General features: G+C 44.3%; 1 protein-coding gene across 6 annotated transcripts in view; it reads right to left on the bottom strand.

The window, feature by feature from the left end:
* DPP6 (dipeptidyl peptidase like 6) overlaps window positions 1-26495 on the bottom strand; it is a 1022456-nt gene that overhangs the window by 566600 nt on the left and 429361 nt on the right. For 2 of the 6 annotated variants that reach the window (XM_005551243.4, XM_074036439.1), the window contains exon 1: window positions 20950-21385. The exons of the other annotated variants lie outside the window; for them this stretch is intronic. In XM_005551243.4, the coding sequence (XP_005551300.3) occupies window positions 20950-21006 (57 nt within the window). In that variant the 5' untranslated portion in view covers window positions 21007-21385. Of the gene's footprint in view, window positions 1-20949; window positions 21386-26495 lie in introns of those variants that run through there. 6 annotated transcript variants of the gene reach the window in all.

The following is a 26495-nucleotide window of genomic DNA, read 5'->3' as shown; positions in this document are numbered from 1 at the left end:
ATGCATATTTTGATTTGCTGGTAATTTGGACATATGTCAGTATGTTTTATTCCCTGTACTTATTTCATCATAAGTCTTTGAAGAGTTAATTGACCAATGTTTGCCAAATCTTAAGGATCTCAGACAGTGAGGTTTAATTTTTCCTAAAGGCATGGAGGTAAGGTCACACATATCTGAGATAGCCTTCACTAAAGAAGTACAGGCTTTATGCAGGCTTTATGCATGAAAAATAACTTGAAATCCTTTTTTTGGTCAATAAAAGTGTCAGGTTTAAGGTTCAATTAAAATGATGCATGCCTGTTATATGGCAGTTCCTAACAACAAAACCTCCAAAAAGTAAGACATTCAGGTAACAGAGAGGCCCAATTTATATTTGCTATTTGAATCAATTAAAAACGTGCCCTTGGCCTAAACATTTAGGTGTGTGTGTGTGACAGAAGATGTAAGTGTCTTCCCTCTGATTATTAATCATATTTATTGAATACTGGCAGTCCCGGTGCAGTTCTCAATAGATTATGAAAACACCATCCAAATCTTTAGTTTCTAATGAAAATAAAGCAAAAATAAAGAATCAACTTTCTGAATCATTAGAGTAAATGCCTAACTAAGAAAGACTGCTCTATTTCTTAGGGAATGAAATTTCCATCACAGAAGAGATTCCAGCTAGACTCTTGCTAATTTGTGGTTCTGAGGGCAGCATGTAAAGAGATCCATTGCAATAAAGAATAATGAAGACCCAGTTTGTATTTGAAATACAGGTTTAAAGTCAGTCCCAGTAGGAATTGTGGGCACTTGAGGCTCAAGGTTATCAAGGTCTGCCACGAATACTCTGGAGAGCAAGTATTTTTTGTCATTAAGGGGTTCCCAGAAAACTTCCATTTGCAATAAAGGCCCTACATCCCTCTTGGGCAGAATGGCTGGCAAGACACTGGGTGCCGCAAGGGGGATGGAGTGAGGAGACCCATCAGGGCCCAACTCTGCCGATTTCCAGCCAGTGGGGGTCCGGGCGCCTTCTCTCACTAAGCTTTCACTTCTGATAGAAAATGGAGACAACAGGCCGGGCACGGTGGCTCATGCCTGTAATCCCAGCATTTTGGGAGTCCAAGGTGGGAGAATCACTTGGGGTTAGGAGTTCAAGACCAGCCTGGCCAATATGGTGAAGCCCTGTCTCTACTAAAAATACAACAAAATTAACTAGGCATGTTGGTGCACACCTGTAGTCCCAGCTACTCGGGAGGCCGAGGCAGGAGAATCGTTTGAACCCAGGAGGCGGAGGTTGCAGTGAGCCAAGATCACGCCATTGAACTGCAGCCAGGGGCAACAAAGCAAGAATCTGCCAGAAAGAAAGAAAGAAAGAAAGAAAGAAAGAGAGAAAGAGAGAAAGAGAGAAAGAGAGAAAGAAAGAAGGAAGGAAGGAAGGAAGGAAGGAAGGAAGGAAAGAAAGAAAGAGAAAGAAAGAAAGAAGGGAAGGAAGGAAGGAAGGAAGGAAGGAAGGAAGGAAGGAAGGAAGGAAGGAAGGAAAGAAAGAAAGAGAAAGAAAGAAAGAAGGGAAGGAAGGAAGGAAGGAAGGAAGGAAGGAAGGAAGGAAGGAAGGAAGGAAGGAAGGAAAGAAAAAATGGAGACGATAAATCCTATCCTAAGACTTTGTGAGGACCACATAAACATCAGGCCATGAAAGGGCCGAGAGACGCCTGAGGCTGCAGGTCAGGTCAGCTAGCATCACGGTTTCCACGTCAGGTTAAGATTCAGGATGTTGAAACAAGACATGACTTCCTGCCTGGGTGAACAAGGTGCCCCATCAGGCCAGGAAACACCCCCAACCCAAACATAGAGCCTGGTGGCCGGATTGGTAACAAAAGGTGGGTACAATCAAGTAGCACAGAGGGAGACCTGGCGGTCATGCTGGATGGAACCTGGGAGGGAAGATCACACCGGGGTCACTCCGTGGGAAGAGGAAGAAGTCAAGCTGAGTCTGGGTTTTGGGTTCTGATACAGGCCACAGAGAAGTCAAGAGACGAGGCCAGTGGAAACCCATCCAGCATCAGCCTACGTCTGCCTGGGAGGGCAGAAGTGCAGTGAGAATGATTCAAAGCGGGAGTGCACGAGCAAACACAACTTTGATTAAATTATCTGAAACATAATGGAACAGAACAAAGGGTACTGGAGCGGAAAGGCTAGGAGCAGACATCAGCTCCCCAAGCAACCTGCTGTGCATGTAGAAGGCAACCGTGAACAGGAAGTACTAGGCAAGTTATTGTCATAATCATAATTAAATCAATCCGTAGGCCATCATCAAACAGAAAACTAGATATATATTCCATTTCTTCCACGAACCCCACCCGCTTTGTCCTCTGCTCATGGGTCTGCCCTGATTGAAGAAATGGTTCATGGACTTGGTGTTTCCTCTTGGTATCACTCCTTTTAAGTGTCAATGGAAAATATGGGTCTGCGTATGTGTGTATCTTGCGATAGAGATTTTGTAGTTTTCACCTGTACTGTCTCACTTGTACCTCTCATTAGCTTTCATCCACATCAAACCCATCGGGTGTTGGCTAGAATGAAATCAAATTGCTTTTATTTATTTCAAACTGCAACCAGCGCAGATCAAAATATTACAAATTCATGGGAATCAGCTAAAAAGGAGACTCAGAACCTCTATGGAAATTTTATGAAACGGCATGGCTCCCCCTTGTCCCAGTGTTCTGAGGGTGACAGAGGACGAGAGAAGGAACTAAGGCTGAAATCTGTAGAAACAGCAAAGCTCAAACAGCTCCAAGACAAGTGTCATATTATTCTTGGAGTTCTCCTCTCAAGAAACATGATTCCATCCACTTACACCAGAGACGGCAAATGGGTCAATAAAACCTCATGGCTGGGGGACCAACAGCAGCAAGTGCTCCATAGAAGTTAGTTGATGATGAAAATAGACATGCACCTTCTGTGGAGAGCTTGACGAAATCATCTGTCATCAAGGTCAGAGCTTGCCCCATAAAAGTGCCTAAAGCCAAAAGGATCTCACACTCACACAGTCAACAGAACCCTCGCTTCATATGCGGCCCTCATTTCTTCCAGCCTTTTGGGCGAAAGCACTTACTTTTTTCTTTTTTAATGCAAACTACAGTGTTTTAGCTTTAAGCCAACTGTGCCAGTTTAAAGAACTATATATAAACTCCAAAAGAGACTTGCACGATCGAGCTATCTTGGAAAAGCGAATCTCGGAAATGAACAATATCCTCACAGTTTTATTGTCAAGCTCACAATAGCCCTTCATGTTTAAATGCGTTATAAACTTTTCCAAGATGTGTATGGAATGGCATTTCATTTGGTTTTGAAGTTTCTCTATTATTCCATTTAATTTTTTTTTGAACAGGGCTAATAAGCCCATTCTCTTCTGCCACCAGGCCAGCTTCTGGAACACACTATAAAACAGAAGGTCTGATCGCAATAATACCATCTCGGTTTGTGTGGTGCTACAGTTCCTAACGAACTTTTACACACATTACCTGATTTGATTTTTGCTCATGGCTTTTGAAACCAGGTTGATAACGTCAGTTGTACGATATAAGCTCAGGCATTGAAGCAGGCATATTTAGCTAATGTGAGCGTGTTTTATGTTTCAAACACCTTGAAGGCAAAGACTACAATGTTTACTGCCTATAAACCCCCTCTCAGGATATGATACTTCTCTCTTCATAGTATATACCCAATAAATGCTACTGTCTTCCTGAGTACACCTGGAATTAAGAGATTTGCTAGAGTCTAGGAAATGTTCTGTTCTATCGGATGCTGCTATGGTTTCAGGAATCTAGTCTTACTTCCCCTGCCACTGAAAACTGTTAAGTTCCCCGAAGGAGGAGGTCAGGGTCTCACGCTATTTGTAATCTTCTACATTGCCTAAGACCATTGGAAAATGAATTATTCAGCACGAGTCTCTTCATGGCACCGAGTATCACAGGCACAAAGTTTTAGACCAAACGAAAATTGTCTTCATTCTGTAGTTAACTCTTTGCTCATCCAGTGTGCTGTCAAAGTGTCAGAGTATGATGGGGTCTGGGTTAGAAATGGCAGAGTTAGTCAAACTGAGCTTATTTTGCCCAAATAAGAAGAAATGGAGAACAAGCTTCTACAAACAAAAATGCACATTGCATCCTAATGTGATGGGAGCACTTTAAGTCTATTTCCTAATTGTGGGGTTTTACAACTCAGAATGTGGGCTCCTACTGCTTGGTCCCAGGCCGGGTGGCTGGTCTAGAGGTGGACCCGTGACTTTAGCCGGGGCTGGCAGAGTCCTTCCATGGGCCTTTCCAGGCTGGGCTGAGGAGGCAGGGGAGGGTGAGGTCTGCTCTTCCAGAGAACTAAGCTGGGGGTTGGGGGTTGGGGGAGCGGTGGTGGAAAGTGCTGGGAGAAGCCTTCTCTATATGAGGGCAGTAGAGTGCCCACAGGAGGGGAGCAGCTGCCGCCCTTTCCAGGCGTGGGTTTTCAGCCCTTTGCAATTCTGTGTCAGCTACTACAATATCTTTCCCTAAATCTCACTTTTGCCTCAGACAAGAGTCCAAGGCCACTGTCTGTGGGGAGGAGAAGCTCCTCTGTAATTTCTTCCTTTTTTTTTTTTTTTTTTTTTGAGACAGAGTCTTGCCCTGTCACCCAGGCTGGAATGCAGTGGTGCAATCTCAGCTCACTACAACCTCTGCCTCCTGGGTTCAAGCGGAGACAGAGTCTTGCCCTGTCACCCAGGCTGGAATGCAGTGGTGCAATCTCAGCTCACTACAACCTCTGCCTCCTGGGTTCAAGCGATTCTCCCGCCTCAGCCTCCCACGCAGCTGGGATTACAGGCGTGTGCCACCACGCCCGGCTAATTTTTTTGTATTTTTAGTAGAGATGGGGTTTCACCATATTGGCCAGGCTGGTCTTGAACTCCTGACCTTGTGATCCGCCCGCCTCGGCCTCCCAAAGGTGCTGGGATTACAGGCGTGAGCCACCGCGCCTGGCTACCATCTCCAATTTCTAATCCTCACCGATCCCCAACAAGCAACAGTGAAGTAACCAGGGGGAAAATCTCCATGATGGCTCCTAGCCCTCTCCTAACTTCCTCTTCAACTCCAGCTGTGGGCCCCCCGCACCCAAGACCCAGTGTTCATTTTAAGGAGGGTAGAGAGGGGTACAAGGAGAGCAGGTTTTGTAAAATTATGGCATTTTTTCTTTTCTTTCTTTCTTTTTTTTTTTTTGTTTTTTAAGACAGGGTCTCGCTCTGTCACCTAGGCTAGAGCACAGTGGCTCAATCACAGCTCACTGCAGTCTCGATCTTTTGGGCTTAAGCGATCCTCCCACCTCAGCCTCTCGAGTAGCTGGGACTACAGGCATGCACCTCCTGCTAATTTTGGTATTTTTTTTTTTAGAGATGGATTTTTGCCATGTTGCCCAAACTGTGGAACATTTTCTTTCGTGAAAGCTGCAAGTGTGAATTCTATCAATGCAGACAATAATGAATGCCTAGAGCACAACAGAAGCTGTTAAATATGAATATTCTTATTTTTTCCATTGGATCCTTTGTGCCTAGAAGTCTGCTAAATAACTAGCAGATGCTCAGTACATATTTATGTAGAATAAATACTACCCTTTGCTCAGAAAGTTGTCAGCAAATATTTATAATAATAAACACTACCTTTTCTAAAACTCTAGAAAATTACTACATTTGCCAATATAAGTTCAAACAGAAGTACAATTGGGGCCTGGCACAGTGGCTCATGCCTGTAATCCCAGCACTTTAGGAGGTCCAGGCGGGTGGATCACCTGAGGCCAGGAGTTCGAGACCAGCCTGGCCAACGTGGTGAAATCCTGTCTCTACTAAAAGTACAAAACATTAGCTGGCCATGGTGGCACATGCCTGTGGTCCCAGCTACTAGGGAGGCTGAGGCAGGAGAATCACTTAAACCTTGGAGGCGGGTGTTGCAGGGAGCTGCGATCGCACCACTGCACTCTGACCTGGGTGACAGAGGAAAACTGTCTCAAAAAAAAAAAAAAAGAAGTACAATTGGCTATTTTTTCTCTTCATCATATGGATTATGGATTATGGATATGGGTACAGTTTCTACTGTCTGGAGATGATTCTCATTTTCCTGTAAAACTGAGGACGTTAGAAGGTATGAGATAGTTTTTATGAAAACCAAGTACAGAATGGAGTGGCCATGGGAACTTCTGGACACCAGAGTCCCTTATGGAAACCACATGGACACGGGGCCAGCCTGAAGTGAGAGGCACCACCCGTGTAAAGCACACATGCCATTCCAAAGACTTGGAGTGGAAAAAACTAACATAAAATGTTTAATTAACAATTTTTATGTTGCTTGCATGTTGGAATAATAGATTTTTGATATATTAGATTAAATAATATACATGGTAAAATCATTTCCATCTGTTTCTTCTTAATTTTTTAAGATGGCTAGTAAAATTTTTAAATTACATAATAGTTCATGTTGCATATATATATTTACACATATATAAATATATATATATATTTATATACATATTTGAGACAGAGTCTCGCTGTGTCGACCAGGCTGGAGTGCAGTGGTGCGATCTCGGCTCACTGCAACCTCCACCTCCTGGGTTCAAGCAATTCTCCTGCCTCAGCTTCCCAAGTAGCTGGGACTGCAGGCACTCACCACCACACCTGGCTAATTTTTGTACTTTTAGTAGAGACGGGGTTTCGCCGTGTTGGCCAGGATGGTCTCAATCTCCTGACCTCGTGATCTGCCCACCTCGGCATCCCAAAGTGCAGGATTATAGGCATGAGCCACCACGCCCAGCATGTGGCATATTTTTTGAGACAAAGTCTCACTCCTATTGCCCAGGCTGGAGTGCAGTGGTCTGATCTCGGCTCACTGCAACCTCTGTCTCCTAGGTTCAAGCGATTCTCCCACATCAGCCTCCTGAGTAGCTGGGATTACAGGCAGCCACCATCACGCCCAGGTAACTTTTTGTATTTTTAGTACAGATGAGGTTTCACCATGTTGACCAGGCTGGTCTTGAACTCCTGACCTCAGGTAATCCACCCGCCTCAGCTTCACAAAGTGCTGGGATTACAGGCATGAGTCACCATGCCCAGTCTCATGTTGCATTTTTGTTAGTACTGGTGCTAAGCGTTATACAAATATGAAGCAGGATTGTTACTCTATTCTAGATGTTAAAATTATGCAGAGAAAAAGAGTTTTAACCTTGTCTTTAAAAATAAAAATCTCGTCTGTGTTAGAGCAAAACAATTTGAAGACAAAAAAGTGTTTTATTACAATCCTAACGATAAGATGGTATTTGTGTTTTTACATGAAATAATCATTAGGTATAATTTTTGTTGTAAATAAATCAGTAAGACTGTTGGAGAAGTTCATGAGGACAAGCTCAGAGAGACGGCACACAGGCATTCCGTGGTGTTCAGACTTCATTCTCTCTCCCGACATGGCAGACACCTCGTCCTGCTGGCCCTGGGGGCCACGTAAAGATCATCACAGAGCCCCAAATCAACACACTCTAAACCAGAACTGCAGAGGAGGGTAGGTTGGATGAAGAACACACATGCCTGTGCATGAGCCCATCACCCACATCAATCATCCTCACTGCCAACACAGAAGCTACCAGACAGCATGGCTCTCAAATGGCCAGGCTCTCCAAAGCTGTTTCTTTTTTCTCTAACATATAAGCTCATGCCATGGTTTGGGGGGATGGGTAGTGGGGCGGGGACACACATGCTATCACACTGTTACTACACTTCACATACTGAACCCAAGAAAGAAAGAAAGAAAGAAATACATCCTGAATAACAAAGGACAGAAACCCAGCTCTCCATTCCAAACTTACAGGTACAACTTAGCCTCTTTCAGTGATTTCTGGTTCTGTTGCAATAGGTGTGAACTGGGGCATCTTTAACTGGCTCAGCAAGTATCAGCCAAGGGATTTATGTTTTCAAGAAGTTTTGTCAGTGTACAGATCGCTTTCAAGGGACCTTCCATGAAGTGATTCCAACCTTTTGGTCTTGGTGTTTGGAGGCTGGAAGAGAGGTGGGGAGTGCAAGTGAGCGTGTGGCTGATAAGGGTGTAATTGATTTGTGGCTTAATAATTTTTTCCCCAGGTCACTCTCATTATCTTTAAATTGATTATACCTCTTCACGGGATAATGTGAGAAAGTAATTGGCATTCCTAAGTATATAAAGAGCGAGAAAGGGAGAGACGAATATTGAGTCTTAGGTCATGAACAATTCTCATATACATTTCTAAGTACAACTCTATAATTAATACATAATCTCTGTGAATATTTTTAATGCCCAATGCTAGGTGATTTGAGACCAGAAATGAGGATTCCCGCACAGGGCAAAGCCTACACAAAATTTTATTTTTTGAAAATTTCCAAATTTCCAGTGTTATTAGGAATTCTCTGTATATTGTTAAAATTTAAAACACTGGATCAACACATAAACTACCATATTATTAAAAGTTATTCAGAGTTTCATGAAATGAAGATTTGAATCAAAAACATAAAGTTAGTATTTCCTTTACTTGGCATGCATTTGTTGAGAATATGTCATTCAAGCCATGAGGTTCACAAAATATACAAGCCAGACTCCACTCACAGCAATCCTGATCTTCTTTGGTATTTTTATTAGATTCAATTACTGTCTGTTCCTTTAAGTATAATTTTCTCAATTACTGTCTGTTACTTTAAGTATAATTTGTGTTTCAAGCCAAGCCAAAACAATTATATAAATCTGAAATTTTCAACAGAGATATTACAGAATAAAAAATGATAAAAATTTTAATTACACATCCATTCATTACTGGGGCCATAATTCTTCAGAATCTACGTTCAGTAATCTAAAACCAAGTATCACTATGAGAATCATCTCCAAACAGTAGACACTATGTCCATAATCCATAATCCATAAGTACAAAATACGGTCTATTTTACATGCAATTGTATACATCAGCTGCTTGACAACTTCAGGTTCACAACAGTATCACTATAGAACAAAGTAAAAGAAGTATCTATGTCACAAACACATTTTTGACAATGAATACACCACAACAGAGTTTCAGGTACCTTAGCGTAATGGTTCAGCCACATGTCTAAGTGAATTTAATAAAGTCAAAAACTGCAGACTAATTGCTACAACAGTATCTTATTTTCTGTCCAATTTCAAGCACAGCAGCAGTGAAGGAAAAGTAAACTACTTTATTCAGTGCAGCAAACCCACTTCATAGGAAGTAAATCTGTGTCCGTTTAGCAAAGTCTCTCCGTAGCCAGATTGATGGGGGGCAGGAAGACAGCCAAAACTTTGACCCAACTGATAGAATCATGCTTCTGCTTCTTTATACCTTGGGATACTGTAATTACCATACTAGTAACAGTCGCAGCTGTTATTAGTCAAGCACTTGCTCAGTGTGGAAACTGAGGTTACCCAACTTGTCCAACGCTGGCTACCTAGCAAGTGCTAGAGCTGGAATTTAAACTCAGACCTGTCTGAATCCCAGGCTGGTGCTCCTTCTCCTGTACGACAATCTCCCCATTGCCCCTATTCTCCCAAACTGTACAAGCTACAGTTTCGCTAACTAATTCATTTCTTTGTAAGAAAGCATTTCACCCTGTCACCCGCACCTGAAATCTCTCCTGAACCTACATTGACTCATTAAAAAGTTCTACAAACTTCCCCAAGCCAGACCCAGTAGAGGGCAACTGAGGCAAACATTCCAGAACTTTGCATTCCTCTGATCTTCATCCCCCATCTTTATTCCCTCAAAGCACTTCTCCAACCTGAGAAATAGAGGATCAACCTAAATGTTCAAATCTGCTTTTTCTCTGCATCAGAGAAGGTAGTTCAATTAGAACTTATCTTTCCACTTCAACAACTCATTTCAGTGTATGGAGAAGACTTGAAGCTTCTGTTTCAACAACAAAAAAGGGCTTTGGTGATGTACAATGCCCATTTTTCAACAGTTCTTTGATTTCTGATGGTTCTCTTGTTTATCTATACAGTTGGTAAATGAGAGAATATTCACTTATCTTACAGAGATGACTCACAGCAAGACTGAATGTTGATGCATGACTGGTGGCTGGGGTAAACAGCTGATGCTTCTGTGGTAGAGAAATGTTTCTGGGTAGGAAAGGTGAGGGTAGAGTGTTGGGAAAGGAAGAGTGGCACACTTTAAACAACAGGGAAAGCAAGGTGAGTTAGCAATTCAGAGGAAGATTTGATGTCTCTACAGGGCTCTGAAAATTTGATTCCTTTGTTCAATGGTTCATTTGATGAATAAATAGTAAAACCACAGACCTTCAACTTTGTGGATAACTCGACAGAGGAGGTTTAGAGAGGAGGACACAATTCATTCACTCACTGATTCATTCAGCACACATATAAGTGGGTCACCATTGTGCTTGGTGTCAGAGATACAAGTAATATGGCATGTTTTGTGTCCTTCAGAAGTTTATATATGTGTGTCAAGGGAAGGTACAGGAAGTACCACATTAAAGTCTTGAGGTCTTCAGTACTTGGGGTTCTTAGTCAAACTGCCCCGTATGGAGGAAGAACACAGTCATGCATCCCAGGCTGAGGCCACCATGTGGTTGAGGACAGAACCATATTCCTTTAGCCTTTAATCACCCGACATTGATCACAGGTCAATTACCTACCACTTACAGGATCTCCTACCTATTGCTCCCTGACCACTCTCCCCGGCCCACTCTAGCCTCTTCTATGTGCTGTGCCTCCCTAGCACAGCCCCTAGAGGTTATGGCTGCTCGTCAATATCTATGTAAGCTTTGAGCACGGAGTACATTCCGACTGATGTGTCTTAAGACTGTGCTAACTTGCTGGGGACTACAGTGACAACAGAGACACTCAACCTGGAGTCCACAGACAGAAATGAAGGGAATGTGAACCTTAGGAAATCAAAAAACTGTGGAGATTTTTCTGGCAAGCAGGCCTATGGCTTTCATCAGATCCTCAAAACTGCTAATAAGCAACATACTTTTGGTTCATTTTAAGCTTGTGAGCAAATGAAAGTTCCAGATGTTTCAACATCTGAAGCCCTGCTGGGCCAAACCCCCAATGTGTACAGGTGATGTCCTGGGATTCCTCTCCCTCACACTCGCATATTCCCACACCTGTTGTATAACTACTACCTTTGAGGTTATTCAGCTGTAAGATGAGATTGAAAATTAACTACTGCATACTCCAAAGCCTGCATAATTTATTAACTGTTGTTCACTTTTAAAAATTGGGGAGATAAACAATGGTAACATCCTCATTATTTTCCTTGTTTCAAAAGCAACTCATTAAATAATGAATTACTCAAATATGACAGATTGCTATGAACAACCTCACGCACCCAGCCCTGGTGCAATAAAAAGAAGAATTGGCTATGTTTGTCCATGAGATGTGAAAAGGGAAAACTGCAGTAGGTTTGATTTACCTGGAGTACACAAACGTTTTCTTAACTGACCTCCAGGCGAGAATTTGTTAACCCATTCATACTATCTAATTCCTTTATTTCCTTTGCAGTTTCCAGTTAACAGTTTTTGTGTTAATCTTCTTGGCATATCATATTTCCCATGTTTCACTCAGGATTGCTTGACTTGGAGAAAAAAAGGAGGGGGGTTGTGTTCTCAATTTGCAGCTTGCCAGCTGTATGATTTTTGTAATGTACTCAACGTCTCTGAGCTTGATTTTTCTCCTGTGCAAATTAGATGTGTGGTTTGTGAGCTGGGTTCCCCATGCTCTGGGGCTCTGCTGACATGTCTCAGGGGCACTAGGCCAGCATGTTCACCACCTTCACATGCCAGTCTTGGCTTGCTTCCTTTGGAAAAGGGGTTTACGCTACTAAAACCAAGTCCAAACATCACTGGGCAAGAGAGGCTATAAGATGCTTTAAAAGTCAGACATTCTATGATTTTGTAGAACAAACCATCTTAAAAATGGAACACAAGCTCTGACCAGATGCTGAAAATAAGAAGATTCAAGTAGCATTGGTATGTCAGCATACACAGTAAGTGTTCACTGAACAATAGTTTGAAATCTCCATGCCAAGAACGGCTTTCTGTGTTCCTATATGTTGTTTTTCACAGCAACAGTGTGACAGGAATGATCCCCATTTCATAGATACAGAATCAGCCCAGAACTGTCCAATATCCCTCAGCTAGTAGGTGGAAGAGCTCGGATCAGAAGTCAGGGGCATCTATGCCGAAGCACAGCAATTCTCCCAACTCCCCCATAAGTTGGCTATTGGCAAGGCAAGGGTCAAGTCTTCATCACCCCAAGCCTAGTAATGAGCAGAAAGAATTAATAAAATGCATTAAGGGAGCTTTGGCGACATTACAGCTTCATGGTTTTTAATGGCAAAATAGTTCTTACCTGCCAAAGTTCTCTTATTGGTTAATCTCTTCTTTAACCAAGTCATATGTACCATATGACCTGGTGTTCGAGACATGGCAGACTGCATCAAAATGAACATCAAAATAGCCGGCTCATCAAAATCAGAGCCAGAAAGTGTATTAATAATTATCTTGAGTCTTCCTAAATATTTATTTCTCAAGCTACTCCAAGAAGTACTACATATATATATAATATATATAATATATGTAATATATATAATATATATATGTATTATATATATATGCATGTGTGTGTATATATATATGTGTGTATATATATATACACACACACACTCCATGTCTTAAAACATCTTGTTGCTTTGAGGTAAACTTGAATTTATTTGTGAAATAACAAACTCTTTTTGCTCTTTGAAAGCCAGAAGTTTCTAGTCCCTTTTTTCACCTATCAGAACACGCCTACATTAAATAATCACATTCACAAAATGAAATCTTGCTGTCCAAGTCACCCCTCTGGTTTTACCTATTTCACAAACACCTGTTCTCTTAAGCAGGAGCCTCTCGTGCCAAGTTCAGACTTCCTCCCTCCCTTCTAGAACTTTACGAGCCCACTGCTGTTTTCCATTGTGTGCTTTCAAAACGCTTTCATATCACAGTTCCTGTTTCTGTTTTCCCAAGTCATCTCTGTGTGTCCCTGCAGCCACATTCCACCTTTCTCCAGCAGACCGCTGGCTGCCCCTGGGTCCAGGCACCCTGGCTGGGACTCTTCTGCTCTCTCCTGACCTTGAGCTGTTCCCATCCAGCTCTCCTTTCCCCCTACCTTGGCTCTCCCATAACTATTTATCAAAATAAATATCTTCCTTGGATCCAACATCTGTCTGGTAAGTGGATGGGGTATTAGGCAGACTATTAAAATTAAAAATATGTTTCCTTCCCTCTCCCACTCAGAGGCCTGATTTGAGATACATACTTAGTGTCATAATTTTGGAATTCCCAGAGTGAATGCTACAACAACTTCAAATATTCCAAGAAGAATGAAGAATTTCAAGAATCACTGCTAGAGAATAAAGAAATACATTATTTTCATTAACTTGAAAACATGCATCACTACTATTCAAGACCACCTCTGTCGCATATTATTTCCAAAAGACAAAACATGGAATATGCTTTGAATATATTTGGTTGCGATGTTACATCTTGCTTTGGGTAGCCTATTCAAGGGGTTGAACCAATCCTTTAAGAGAATGAGTTACCATTATCTCCAAGAGAAATCTTATGAGCATGTCCAGAAGACGGACTTCGACCTTTCAAAGTGTTTTGAGAGAGCCTCACCATCACCACAGTGTTCCCATTTTAATCAGCAGATTTGGCTTGTCTCCCATCCCCCTCCACACCCACACACACATGTGCGCACATACAGATATTTTTTAAAAGCCTGTGTTCCAAATTAATAACTTAGCAGCTTGAGATGATGCTTGAGTCTCGTGCAGTTTCACTCTGGGGAAAGCAGTTTTTCTTGAATTCTGGCAGGGGAAGTTAAATCTCTTAAAAAAATGATCAGGTACTAGTAAAGGAATAATCTATAAATTGTCACTACAAATTTGAGGAGCAAGATTTTATCATATCAGCAACGTGCTTTGTAAAGCCATTGGTGGATCCCAGCCACCAGGATCCCAGCCACCAGGATCCATTCAGGATCCCAGTCACCGGGATCAAAGGGGACCCAGAGCACTGACTCCATGCCTGTGCGTATTATGGCAGTGTTTCCTAAGAAGGAATCGCTGCACATTTCAACACTATTACTATGAAATCCTCCAGGATTTGAGAGCAGAAAGCAGCAACAGGATCTGTAATTTGGTACTCGCCTGCTACAAGACCAACTCTAACGTGAACACAGAATGAGCAGATACCCCCAGGACGTGCATAGCCTGTCAGTGATTTAAAGGGTGCCAAGACTGTCCCCGCTGTGACCTCACCTTCATTATTCCTTACAGATGTGACTAAATATTTTTTTCTTCCATCAAGTCTTACCACAACTTTGTTCCTGAAATTTCCACCATTAATAATTGCATTGGGTTTTATCACCAATAGCTACTGTTGAAATTGCAAACGCTCTCAGGAACGTAATGCATGACACCCACCTTACACTTTTTGTTTAGTGATTGGATTTGTCTCAGTCATTTAGCAAGGCCCAGGTGGAACAGCGCACGGGGCAGTTTTGATAGAAAGAGTCAAGTATGAGAAAATGGTGCTAAACCATGGGTACCAGTGGAGATTAAAGGCCTACCTGGGATGTGGCAGTAAAGAGTCCCGAAAGGTCAACAACAAATGGGGCATGGGAGTAGGACAGAGAATAAACTTTCTGGATCTGATCACTCTACCTGGGCTGTGTGTGTTGAGACCTCTACACTCCCCACTTCAAGAAACACATGCTATCAAAGTCAGGAAGGACTTTAGGGTATCGGCCACATGCAGAATTGCACCAACAAACAGGATTGCGATTTACATCCCACCCAGATTTTCTTTTTTCTTTTTTTTTTTTCTTTTTTCTTTTTTTTTTTTAAGACAGGGTATCACTCCATTGCCTAGGCTGGAGTTCAGTGGTGCGATCACGGTTCACTGCAACCTTGACCTCCCTGGGCTCAAGTGATCCTCCTACCTTTGCCTCCTGTGTAGCTGGGGAAACAGACATGCACCACCACCACGCCTGGATAATTTTTCTATTTTTTCTAGACATGGGGCTTTGCCATGTTGCCTAGGCTGGTCTCAAACTCCTAAGCTCAAACAATCCTCTCTCCTCGGCCTCCTAAAGATTGCAGGCATGAGCCTCCGCACCCGGCCCCCCATGCAAGTTGACATGGTTACCTACTTCCATGATTTAAGGCTATGGGGTAACCAAGCCTACATCTTCAAATAAAACCACTTTAGTTTATTTTGTTTTTCCAAACAGTGTCTGAAACAAGATGATACACCCCCCACCTGCCTGATCTTTTACAAGCAAGGACGTCAACCATTGACCTCTCAGAGCTTATGGAGAATCACTTTCTCCCCAAATTATACACTCTTCCCAGTTGTTAGAACTCTGGATTCACAGACTCGCTCTGCCCTCTCTTTCTCAATGACAGAGGGTGCACGATGCCCACTGCAAAACCAGATCAGTGAGTGCCCAACACAGGCACAGCTCATCTCCATAAAAGATAATAATGCTACAATTCTCGATGAGGCAGAGATGGTGACTGTTCATTGCTCTAAGTGATTAGCATCTTAATACTTTCCACGTGCACACCGGAGCTAAGATGTTTTGGTGTAGGTTAATGAAAAGCACCCTCCAGCCCTCACGTGTTCTCCATGGAGCATTTGAAGGTCTCGACTACACCTGCCCTGGTAACCACAGTATCGAGAATGAGGGGCAGGATTTGGTTTAATGGAATGTCAGAATAAACTAACAAAATGCATTTAATGCACAGAGAAAGCATTTCAAAACAAAACAAAACAAAAACACAGTTTCCATTGTTTTGAGTTTGGGTTGCACCAAAAGCCAATCTGGGTATGATTTGTCCTTGCCCACCTCCAGGTACGGCCTTTGCTCTCAGTTGTCTGGGCTTTCATTTGATGTGCTAAATGGCACTTGCTGATTTGCACCTTTTGGTAGGTTGGTGACATGGATCCCAAAAGATTGTGAACTACCTGTCGGTTCTCAGAGCACAGCTCATGCCGCCTCGAAGCTAGTTGCTTGCTTGCTTCCTCATCATGTTGTTCTCTTCGGTGACAAACAAGGCCCTCCTCTGAGTATAGCACTGCACCAGCTAAGCTGTTTCCCTTCCCCGAAGACTCCATGCTTCTCCCATCAGCTCAAGCACTGCACCAGCTAAGCTGTTTCCCTTCCCTGAAGACTGCATGCTTCTCCCCATCAGCTCAAGGACCCAGTCTGGTGCTCCCAGCAGGGAGCTCTGCTTCTGGACCTGCTCTCTCTAGGATATCCAAGACTTCTGAGTTCTCCCCTCAAATCCTTCACACATCAGCCCATTTTGCAGCCAAACTCCATCCTTCTTTCTCCTGGCTGTGGAAGTCCATGAGTCCTAGATGTATTTCTACACAATCCTAAGAATCTGGTATTCCTATTCTTTAGCAGTTCCTTCAAGTTTTCTTTTTATCTGCAGAGTCTTAGATCATTTAGACCACGCACAGATGGAATTTAATTTACATGAGCATGGCTGCTGCCTCCAATGTCCCTGTGAACTGTGAAAGGGCCACCAACCCCACCCCATGCCCTTTTTGAACTGCAAAAGGACCACCTACCCTATTGGGACTCCTCAATAGTGCACGTCCTAATATTAAATCTTGTTTTTCTGTGTTTCTTTTCACTTCTTTTTTTCCTGTTACCACATTTATCTTAAATATGGATGTCTCACATTGCCTTTTCCTCTTAATATGGTTACATAAAAAATTTAACTCTCATAATGGTCAAAGTTAGATCCTCTCTTTCAGTATCTACTGCAAAAAGCAACAAGATCAAATTCAGAGAGCAGTGGAGAGGAACACCAGAAATCCTCTTACCAGGACAGTACCTATGTGCCCTTCTGGGAGGCCACCTAACCACTCTCAAAATTCACATGCATTTTAATGTCCACTCTATGGAATCTGTTGTTTACAAAATTCTATTCGTTTCAAAAAGTTCTTCTGTAATGCTATTATTACATATGTTCAGACACATAATTTAACTTATCAGTTAATACTGGGTCCTGGGGCTCATAATTTAATAGAAGAACAGATACATTGGGGTTATCTATTAGGATTTGTGCAACTTGCAGAAAACTGAGAAGCAACAAAACCCAGCAGCCACGTATACAAGGTGTGATGAGAACACCTGGTTTTCAGGTCTAAGGAAGTTAAAGATGTGACTGAACATATAACCAAAGATCCAAGTTAGCCAGTGGAATATAGGCTATTTCCATGTGAGAGGAGGTTTTTCTGGAGATCTTTTGAGGAAGGACATAATCTCACACATTTGTGAGATTCCTGAGCACAAGAGCATGAACTAGGACCAACGGGTGCATTTGTGGGGTCCTTTCCAACTCTGATTTCGTGACACACGAGGTGTGCTTGTGTGTGTTCATGTGTGTGCATGTATTTGTGTGTGCATGCGCATGCACACACATACATACACATCCACAGAATATGCTAGGAAAAACTTATCCCTGCTCAATATTTGAGCAAAAATGTGTCCTGGCTCATTGCAAGCAGAGGGAATTAGTTTTTGTGTCCTCTCTTAATAGCTTTACTGATCGCTGCTTTTCAGTTTTAAATCATTTGAAATGGAGATAGTATGTATTAAAATAAATGTGTACTTTTATTTATTTTAAGGGGAAAAAAATCTCTTAATCTGGTTTTCTAAGGAAGAGTTTCGTTTGCTTGTGAGAATATGGTAAATTTAAGCCAAACTCGCCTCTGTGTTTTTTCTGGGTCTCACCAGGTTTCCCTCTGTGCAGGGGCAGAGGTCAGGTGCAGCCAATGCTAAGCCATTTTCACCAAGGAGTCTCAGTATCACCTGACTGGCTTCAGAGCCAAAGGACCAACTCAGTTCATTCAGATTAAAGTATATATTGCTTCCAAATATCTCTGGGTTCACAAGACTTCATTTAAAAATAAACTTTAGCATCTCCAAAGAGAAAGAGAAAGGGTCTCCTAGAAGACAATTCTTCTTGTTACTCTGGCTTCTTTATTTAGCATCCTTTAAAAAACAAACCCAAAATCCCAAAATACTCTTTTTACGTATTTATCTATCTTTAGCACTTTTTTTTTTTTTTTTTTTTTTAGCAAATTAAGGTAGAAAAAAAAACCCAACAATCTCTAACTGATAGTAAAATCTTTTTTTCCTAATTTCTCTTCTAATTTCTGGCCATCCTCGGCACACAAAATTTATTTCCACCCATCACCCACATGTCTGGCTTCCAACTACCAAGGCTGGTAAAGAAACTCACTTTTCTCTGCTCACTTGCTAAGAAGTAATGGGTAGTCTGTTGCAGTAACCAAACAGCTGTGAGGATGTCAGAGATGGCATCAGGCTCCATTCAATCCCAGTTCTCTGGTTAATGCCTCACAAGATGAGGATGTGAGGTGCCACTGAGTTTCTCATTAGAATCAACTCTTGGTGATTTGGAGGCAGTTACTGAGTTAGCAGAGTTTAATGATCCCCTTCTTCAAAACCAAACCACAAAGCAGCAATCCTCTCTCTTTCTCACTCAAAAAAAAAAAAAATTAAAAAATAAAGAAACATATTCATCTTTCCTGGTCTCCCTACACATTCCCACCAGCCTGGGAATAGAGGTATCCCAAAAGTTTCGTTAGCAACAAGGAAAATAAAATAAAATAAAATAAAAAAGAATGGAGAACTCATTAAGAGTTCTGCAGTCTAAACACACAGAATAGTTTTAATGCCTTTCAAAATTATATATAATGCAGGAATAAGAGACCGTCTTCAGGGATTTTATTGTAGGAGGTTATTTACCTCTTTATGTTCTAAGCAGTTTCTCAAGACCCCAGGTAAGGTCTCCTCAAGGTATATACATTTGAAATGTGGGGTCTTTGCCCCCTGTCCCATCTGGCTTATCTTATCCCTGCTGTTCCCCTCTTCATTGTACTTCATGAGGGGGGTCTGTTCATTTTTCAGGGTCCAGGTGACACCCCTCTGAGGAGGGAGAAAAAGGAGCTTCCCAATTGCATGGGATGAGGACAGCTGCTTCTTCTTCTGGGTGTCCCACCTGCTCGCTAGAGCCATGGCTGCCTCTGCTCTTCAGTTTTATACCAGTTTAAGCCTTCTCCAGTTGAACAGGTTCAAGGACACGGGATTTCCAATGATAAAAAGGTATAAAATCAAACCAAGAGCTCATAGGTCCTCCAAAACCCACAGCCAAATAACGACTCCCACTCTCCTGGCATGCTGAGGTCTCGGGCAAAATAAGAGCAAATTTGTACAGGAAACAAGGGATGTCTTTTACATAACACAGACTGGGCTTCTGCTCCCAATCCTTGGGTGTCGACCTATGAACAACAATGCCCTCTTTCAGAATGATTTCTTCTCTCCCATGGTCAGGGATGCTACCTGAGTCCTAGTTCAAGCCTGAAAGCCCAGCACACACTTATTTCATAACTAAAGAGGGAGGAGAACTGTGATAAAAAGAAACTCAGTTAATTACAGAATGCTAATTTAGTGTGGAAATATTTCTTTATTGAGCAAATAGTCTGTGGAATTTTTGAAAGGAGGAGGGTTTGGTTTGTCTGTTTTGAACCTGTCAAACTATACTGAGCATTAACCCTTATGCACACTGTCACACTGAATATAAAAATTTTTAATGTCCATATTTACAGAATCTTCTTCCCAGATGAAACAAAACTTCATTTAAGTTCCTCAGATGATGATAATGATAGTACTAATAAAATGGCCCCCTTTTATCAATAAATGGGCTTTGAGAAATGACCCCAATAAATACAAATCCAAAGTCATCTTCATGTATGTCTCTGAAGAGTTGGAGTGGAATTCTATCACACAATGTCCTCAAGGAGGCTCTTCACCTTCCTGAACTCTAAAGAGGTCGCCTATCTTTGCCCTAATCCCAGCAAATGAGATCCAACAGCAGCCCTAAAATAAATAGGAGAAGTGAGCTTATGCTGTTGATTTACCACGCTTGAGCAAACTGCTTTGTGAATCTATTGGTGTCTCCCAGGATGTATTTTAATGATCTGCCTGAGGTGAACTGAGCAATGATTAAAAGACAAGAACCCTCAAGATCTTCTAAGAAGGGAATTACGATGTCTACACGCATGGTGAAGCGGCTGTCTGATTCACCTTTCCTCCCTCACCCCTCAAGCCTCTGCAGACCATGGCCTTCTCAGGACAAGGCGAGCGGCCGCCCTGTGCCATGTGGGACCCATGCAGCCTTCCTTGTCCGCGGCCAGCCCTCTAAACCTGCACCTTCTCGGCCGAGTCCTCCTTCATCCCGACCATCCATCCTTCGGCTTCTCTAGCAGGGACAGTTTGCTCTTGAGGGAAACAGGAGGAAGGGGCCACGAGGTATCCAAAGAAAAGTCTTTTCAACATAGCTCATTTTCTTTTAACTTGTCTTAGAACCAAAGCAAAGTCCTGTTGGAGGGTCAGAACACGCTGATTTTTTTTTTTGGCTACACTCCTCTTCCCCCAAGTTACAAAGTACTAGCTGGGAACCTTCCCGGGGAACACGTTCGATCGGGCGGCTTTGTAGAGACAGGCCTTTGTCCAGAGGTGCTTCACATCAAGTTTACCTTGACAGAGGCTCCCTGTGCCTGTACCTTAATCATCAAGCCAGGGCGCCCTTTAGAGAGAGAAGCCAGGGAGAGGAGAGCGGCAGACTCCAGCAGCACCCAGCACTTTATGTCTCCTCCCAGCTTAGTGGCTCAGGGGGCTACAGCGATAAACCAATCGAAAATACAAAATTCTTCAATAAATACATATCCTCCCTCTCTGTCCCTCTCATGCACACACATATGCATGCATGCACACGCGCGCGCACACACACACGGACCCCCAAAAGCAGCATTACCTGTTCCTGCTGCTGCACGGATTTCCCCGAAGCGCTTGGCTCCTTGGCTGTGGTCATGGTCTGTCCAGGCGCTTCCCACCACTGGGGCAGGTGGGGTCTGACGGCGAGTTGGGAGCCACCAGAGTCCAAGCGGTAAGGTGAGGAGGAGTGTGATTTTAGTCCATACTTCCGAAATCACAAGGCTATTTTGGGGAGGGTGGGGGAGGGAGGGTGGGCAGACAAGCCGAGTTTGCTCTTTAAATGCAAACAGCAGAGAGAGGATCCGAAGGAGGAAGCTGCCGCTGCTAAGCGGGGCTTCTCCAATTAGCAACAGCCTCTGCAATCGCCACAGAAACAATGATAACTGCTTAGCAACCGGCAAGTGGCGGCTGGGTGCAGGAAGGGGACCCGAGCGATGCGCGCTGCCTCCTCGCCCGCCTCCCGGCCCGGTGCGCACGGCGCATGCTCCAGGGCCCCCCCCCCCCCCCCGCTCCACCGGTCTGGGGCTGGGGCTGGGGCTGGGGCTGGGGCTGGGGCTGGGGAGCGGGCCGCAGAGGCAGCGACTGCCGAGGAGACGCCGCGCCCGTAGCCACAGCCTGGGTCACCGCATCCATCAGAGCCCCGCGCCGCGCCCGGGTGTCTGAACCTGCGGTCCCCGCGCAGGGCGCGCCAGACAGCACATACCTGGACAGGGGGCAGGGGTGGCCCCAGGAGGGATGCCCTTTGTTTTTTCTTGGTGCAAAGTGTCTGATGCGTGTTTGAGAAGGAAGGGGGTCTGGGAGCACCGGAGGCAGACAGCTTTTCTGTTTGCCCAGTGGATTTGGCAGGAACACGGGTTGTTGAAATCTTGGCCTTTATTTTCCTTAAAATTCAGAAAACTTATGTTCCATCGTTAGAATCAAAGAATCTACATTTCCCTAAGAAAATCAACCAGGACCTCAAGGGTGTTTGTCCGTTAAAAGAAAGACAGGGAGAAAAAAAAAATCCCAGCCTGTGTGATGACCTTACAGAAACATGAGGGCTCCCCGACTGTGTCCTGAGCTCAAGGAGAAAGAGACAAAGCAGGACACGAGATGGCCTGTCTAGCTTTCCCTGCCTGAGGGCAGAGGCCGCTGTCCTGTCCTGACCCAGGTACCGCTGCCCCTGCCTGGCTCCCTGTAGCTGAACAGTTAAGTGGGTGGAGTGGAAATGCAGGTGGCAGACTCTAAGGAAAGTGCAATCAGCCAGTCATTTGCAGGTGGGAGTATCTCCTGGCCCTCCAGAAGCTCAGAACTCAGGGCCCAGAGGCCTGGCACTGCTCTTCTGCACTCCGGGCCACTGTGTGGCCAAGCTCTGTGTTGATGCATTTCCCACTCCTGGTCTGGAACCTGTACTTTCACCCATTGGCACTTGGTCACAGGCATTCACTGGTCTGAGAGTTTAGCCGTTTATATATACGGGGAACTCTCAATAATAAAGTCCTTCAGGCCAGGGCCTGAATTGATTGCTCTAGTCTTTGCACCTCTGTGACGCCCAATATAGTTCCTTACAGAAAAGACGCCAAATAGACCTGTTTCCATTTAAAAGGTATTGACGATTTCCCCTTGTTCAGCCCCTTTCCAATGCCCAGCACTGCTTCCCGCCCCGTCATTTTACAAAAACAAACCAGCCAGCAAAATGCCGGGCACTGTGTGCTTCTTTGGAATTGATGGCTGAATCCAAATCATGGCAGAGTGGCTGGTCACCTCTACCACGGCCTGAACTTAATTCTGGTCTGAGTATTTATTTGGCACAGACTCTAAGAAGTCTGGGTGGATGGCTGGTAGCTTGCATGATTCGGCCCCAGGGGTAAAGAAATGAAAACCCCGTGTGAAACCCTTGCCGTGTGGTATGGGTGTGCTCAGCCTTGGTTGCACTGGCTTAGACTCCTGCCCGGGACAGGGAGGTCCAGGGGTGGGCACAGCAGTGGTATCAATTCCCAGCTTGTCTTTGTGACCCTGCCTACTGGGATGCTAGAAACCTAAGTTCTTATCAGCGTTGGTAGGAGGGACTGGGCCAAGGCCAAGCAAGAGTCGGCCTCAGAGGGTCTTCCTACAGTCACAGGTTCCTCAGTGCAAGGTCCCTCCTTGGTCACATCTCTGGCCCCGGGAGCCACTGCGGTGTGAAGTCACCAAGCCAATCTGTCACGGAGGCCCCAGCAGCCGAGTAAATAGGGGTTCACAAAGAAGGGCTAGGTAGCCCTCTCCCAGCAGTCACTCTCCCCTCACACACTTGAAATGCAGTTGACCCCTGGAGGACCTGAGTCACAGGGAAAATCACAGCCCCTGCCTTAAAGTAGGCCTGCGCAGTTTCAGCCTGAGTTGCTCAGGACCTCAGATCACCCTGTCCTTCTGAGACTCCTCTTAAACCTAAAACCCCAATGGTGGCGGGTGCCTGTAATCCCAGCTACTTGGGAGGCTGAGGCAGGAGAATCGCTTGAACCCGGGAGGCAGAGGTTGCAGTGAGCTGTGATCATGCCATTGCACTCCAGTTTGGGTGACAGGGCGAGACTCCGTTTCAAAACAAACAAAACTAAAACCCCAGGGCTGGGTCAAATGTTGAGCCCTCATCTGTTCACATTTTAGGAAGGATTCATCACTCACCCACTGAGGCCATGGGCTTGACCCAGGAGTGAAGACAGCAGACAGGAGGAAGACAGGTCTCCTTCATTGATTCTAGGACCCCTGACCTAAACCCTAAACTGAGGAGTGGTACCTCAGGGGTGCTCAGCAGTGCATGCTGGGGAATCCATGTGGGTGCGTCCCATTTTACTTCTCAGTAAAGAGCTTAAAATATTTTTTTACACCTGAACAAATACGGATAGAGTGCAAAGTCTGTGGGTATTTGTAAAGTGATACATGATCCTTCAAAGGAATGTCCTGCTGGGATCAGATTGCTTGGACTTTGACCAGCCAGGCCCTACCAGGGCTCCCCACCTCGCTCACTCATCTACTCTGTCATTCACCCATCTGTCATCAGGAGCCTCCAGGTGGGGAAGTTTAGGAATTACTGGTGGAGAACCAAGCCAGGTTGTGCCACTCAGTACCTTTGATTGGAACACTCTGGTACCAGGTTCTCAGCTGCCCACCTTTTTACATACTTGACTTTGTCTGTTTTTAAAAACAACAGAGCGAGATATCCTGCCATTGGTGACAGCATGAATGAACCTGGAGGGAACAAGAGAAATGAGCCAGGCACAGAAGAACAAATGCTTTGTGGTTCCACTTCTATGAGGCATCACAAGTAGCCAGACTCATGGAGGCAAAAGGAACAGGGTAGTGGTTGCCTGGGACTGCTGGGAGGGGGAGGTGGGGAGTTGCTAATTACAAGGCATAAAGTCTCAATTATGTGAGATGAATAAGCTTGAAAGATCTGCTGTACAACCTTGTACCTACAGATAACTTGCACACTAAAAATTCATTAAGAGGGTAGATCATGAGGTCAGGAGATTGAGACCATCCTGGATAACATGGGGAAACCCTGTCTCTGCTAAAAATGCAAAAAATTAGCCGGGCGTGGTGGTGGCAAGCTCCTGTAGTTCCAGCTACTCGGGAGGCTGAGGCAGGAGAATCACTTGAACCTGGGAGGTGGAGGTTGCAGTGAGCCGAGACTGAGACACTGCACTCCGGCCTGGGTGAAAGAGCGAGACTCCGTCTCAAATAAAATAAAGAGGGCAGATCTCGTATTAAGTGTTCTTACCACAATGAAATAAACTGCCTTTTATTCATATTTCAAAATTAATCAGTATGCCTCCAGAGAGCAAACATTGTACTTAAGTTTATCCTCTCAAGCTAAAAGTGTTTGCTTATTACTGCAAATACAGAAAGGCCTATCTCTCATTGGAGATCAAAACTAAATCTACCTGGGCATTATTAGTGCCATCATTTAGAGCTCCGTGGTCAAAGAGAAGGTTAACAACTGACAAATACAGGACGTGTTACCCCCTAAAGTTGTGCAGACCAAGAGAAAATACAAGACTTTACAGGCTCACTTCTAGAAAGCAGCATCTATAAGTATTATAGTTTTCAGTAACTACAGACTGCAGTGAAAGCAATTCAGAGAAGACGTGAGGATGAATCTAGTAGGGGCAAGAGGGGGGAAAAAGAGCCAGACTTCACTCCTTTCCAGCGCCTTGCACAGAAGAGGTGCTCAGTGAGTACTGACTTGGCGTCAGACATACTTAGCAAAGAAAGACATGACATGCTTACCTGCCCTTAATCATAACAATAACAATGGCCAAGCTACCTGCAGCAGTGTAAGTGCTAGATGGCTAATATCTGACCTCACACCTCCAGCAACTCTACGAGGCAGACTGTTATTTCCCCTATTTTACAGGTGAGGAAATTGATATTCAGAAAAATTAATACGAAACCCAAGGTCACTCAGAGCAAGTAACTCACAGCAGAACAGGAACCTTGGCAGTCTAGACCCTCAACCACCATATAACATCGTCTGTGTGTGTCTGTGTCCTAATCTGTCTTCTTACAGGGACATCAGTCCTATTAAATTAGGGCCCACCCATAGGACCTCATTTTAACTTGATTTACCTCTTTAAAGACCGTATCTCCAAATATCACATTCTGAAGCGCTGGGTGTTAAGACTTCAACACATGGATTTTTGGAGGACCCAACAGCCCGTAATAATGATTACTATCCCCATTTCACTTATGAGGGAAGTGAGACTTGAACTGATAAGAAACTCTTCCAAGTTCATGGTCAGCAGAAAATGGCAGAGTTGGCATTCATATCCAGAGGTTTGATCGAAACCCTTGCCCCAACCCCACACACACATACACACATCCTGTGTCTCTTCAGATCCTTCCAAAGTGCTTGGGCAGGAGATCCAGCCCCAGATTCTCCAAAGAAGTTTAAGACCTCTCAAGTCATGTCTGTCTACTCCAGCTTCTGCTAAGAAACAGCCAGCTCAAGGGGTCTTGCTATGACCTTGACTCTGGGCCAGTGCCTCCCTTTGTGTCTGGGAAGAGTTCCAATTTGGTGGAGCACAAGTACCTTGCAAGGGGCGTCTTGGAAGAAGTGCTGATCTCAGTGCTTCCCTAGTGAAGGCTCCTTGTGTCTGCAAGTAAAAGCACTTCCATTTTGCAGCTAAGTACTCTCATGGCAGCCAATAAACACACTTCGCAAAGACTGTACCAGGGCCTGATGCTCAGCCAACACAGCTCTTCTCTGTGCTCGCTGGGCACAGGTACCCCATGGTGCCTATGGGGAGCATGGAGGCAGGCCCACCTGCCAACTGGGGACTCCAGCAGCCACTTGTCTTGCCATGCTATTCACCTCCCACTCCCATGGGCACTTTTGCCCAGTTCTATTAGCAATCTCTCAGACACCTGCAACCAGCCTGACAAATGGATTTGAGGCGCAATCAGTCCTATGCAGGTGCAACTAAGGAGAAGCTTTTTCACCTGGGAAAGCCAATCTAGCCTTAGCCGTTCTCTCCCCTCCAGATGTGTGTGAGTAGGGCTGCTGGCAGAGGCACAGCTAATTAGGTTTGTCTGTAGCCGTGCAGGCCTGCATCCCTCTGCAGCCTGATG

This window comes from Macaca fascicularis, chromosome 3, assembly GCF_037993035.2.
Source record: "Macaca fascicularis isolate 582-1 chromosome 3, T2T-MFA8v1.1".
Taxonomy (NCBI): Eukaryota; Metazoa; Chordata; class Mammalia; order Primates; family Cercopithecidae; genus Macaca; species Macaca fascicularis.
The sequence above is the reverse complement of the archived record's forward strand: the minus strand, read 5'-3'. Positions and strand labels throughout refer to the sequence as shown.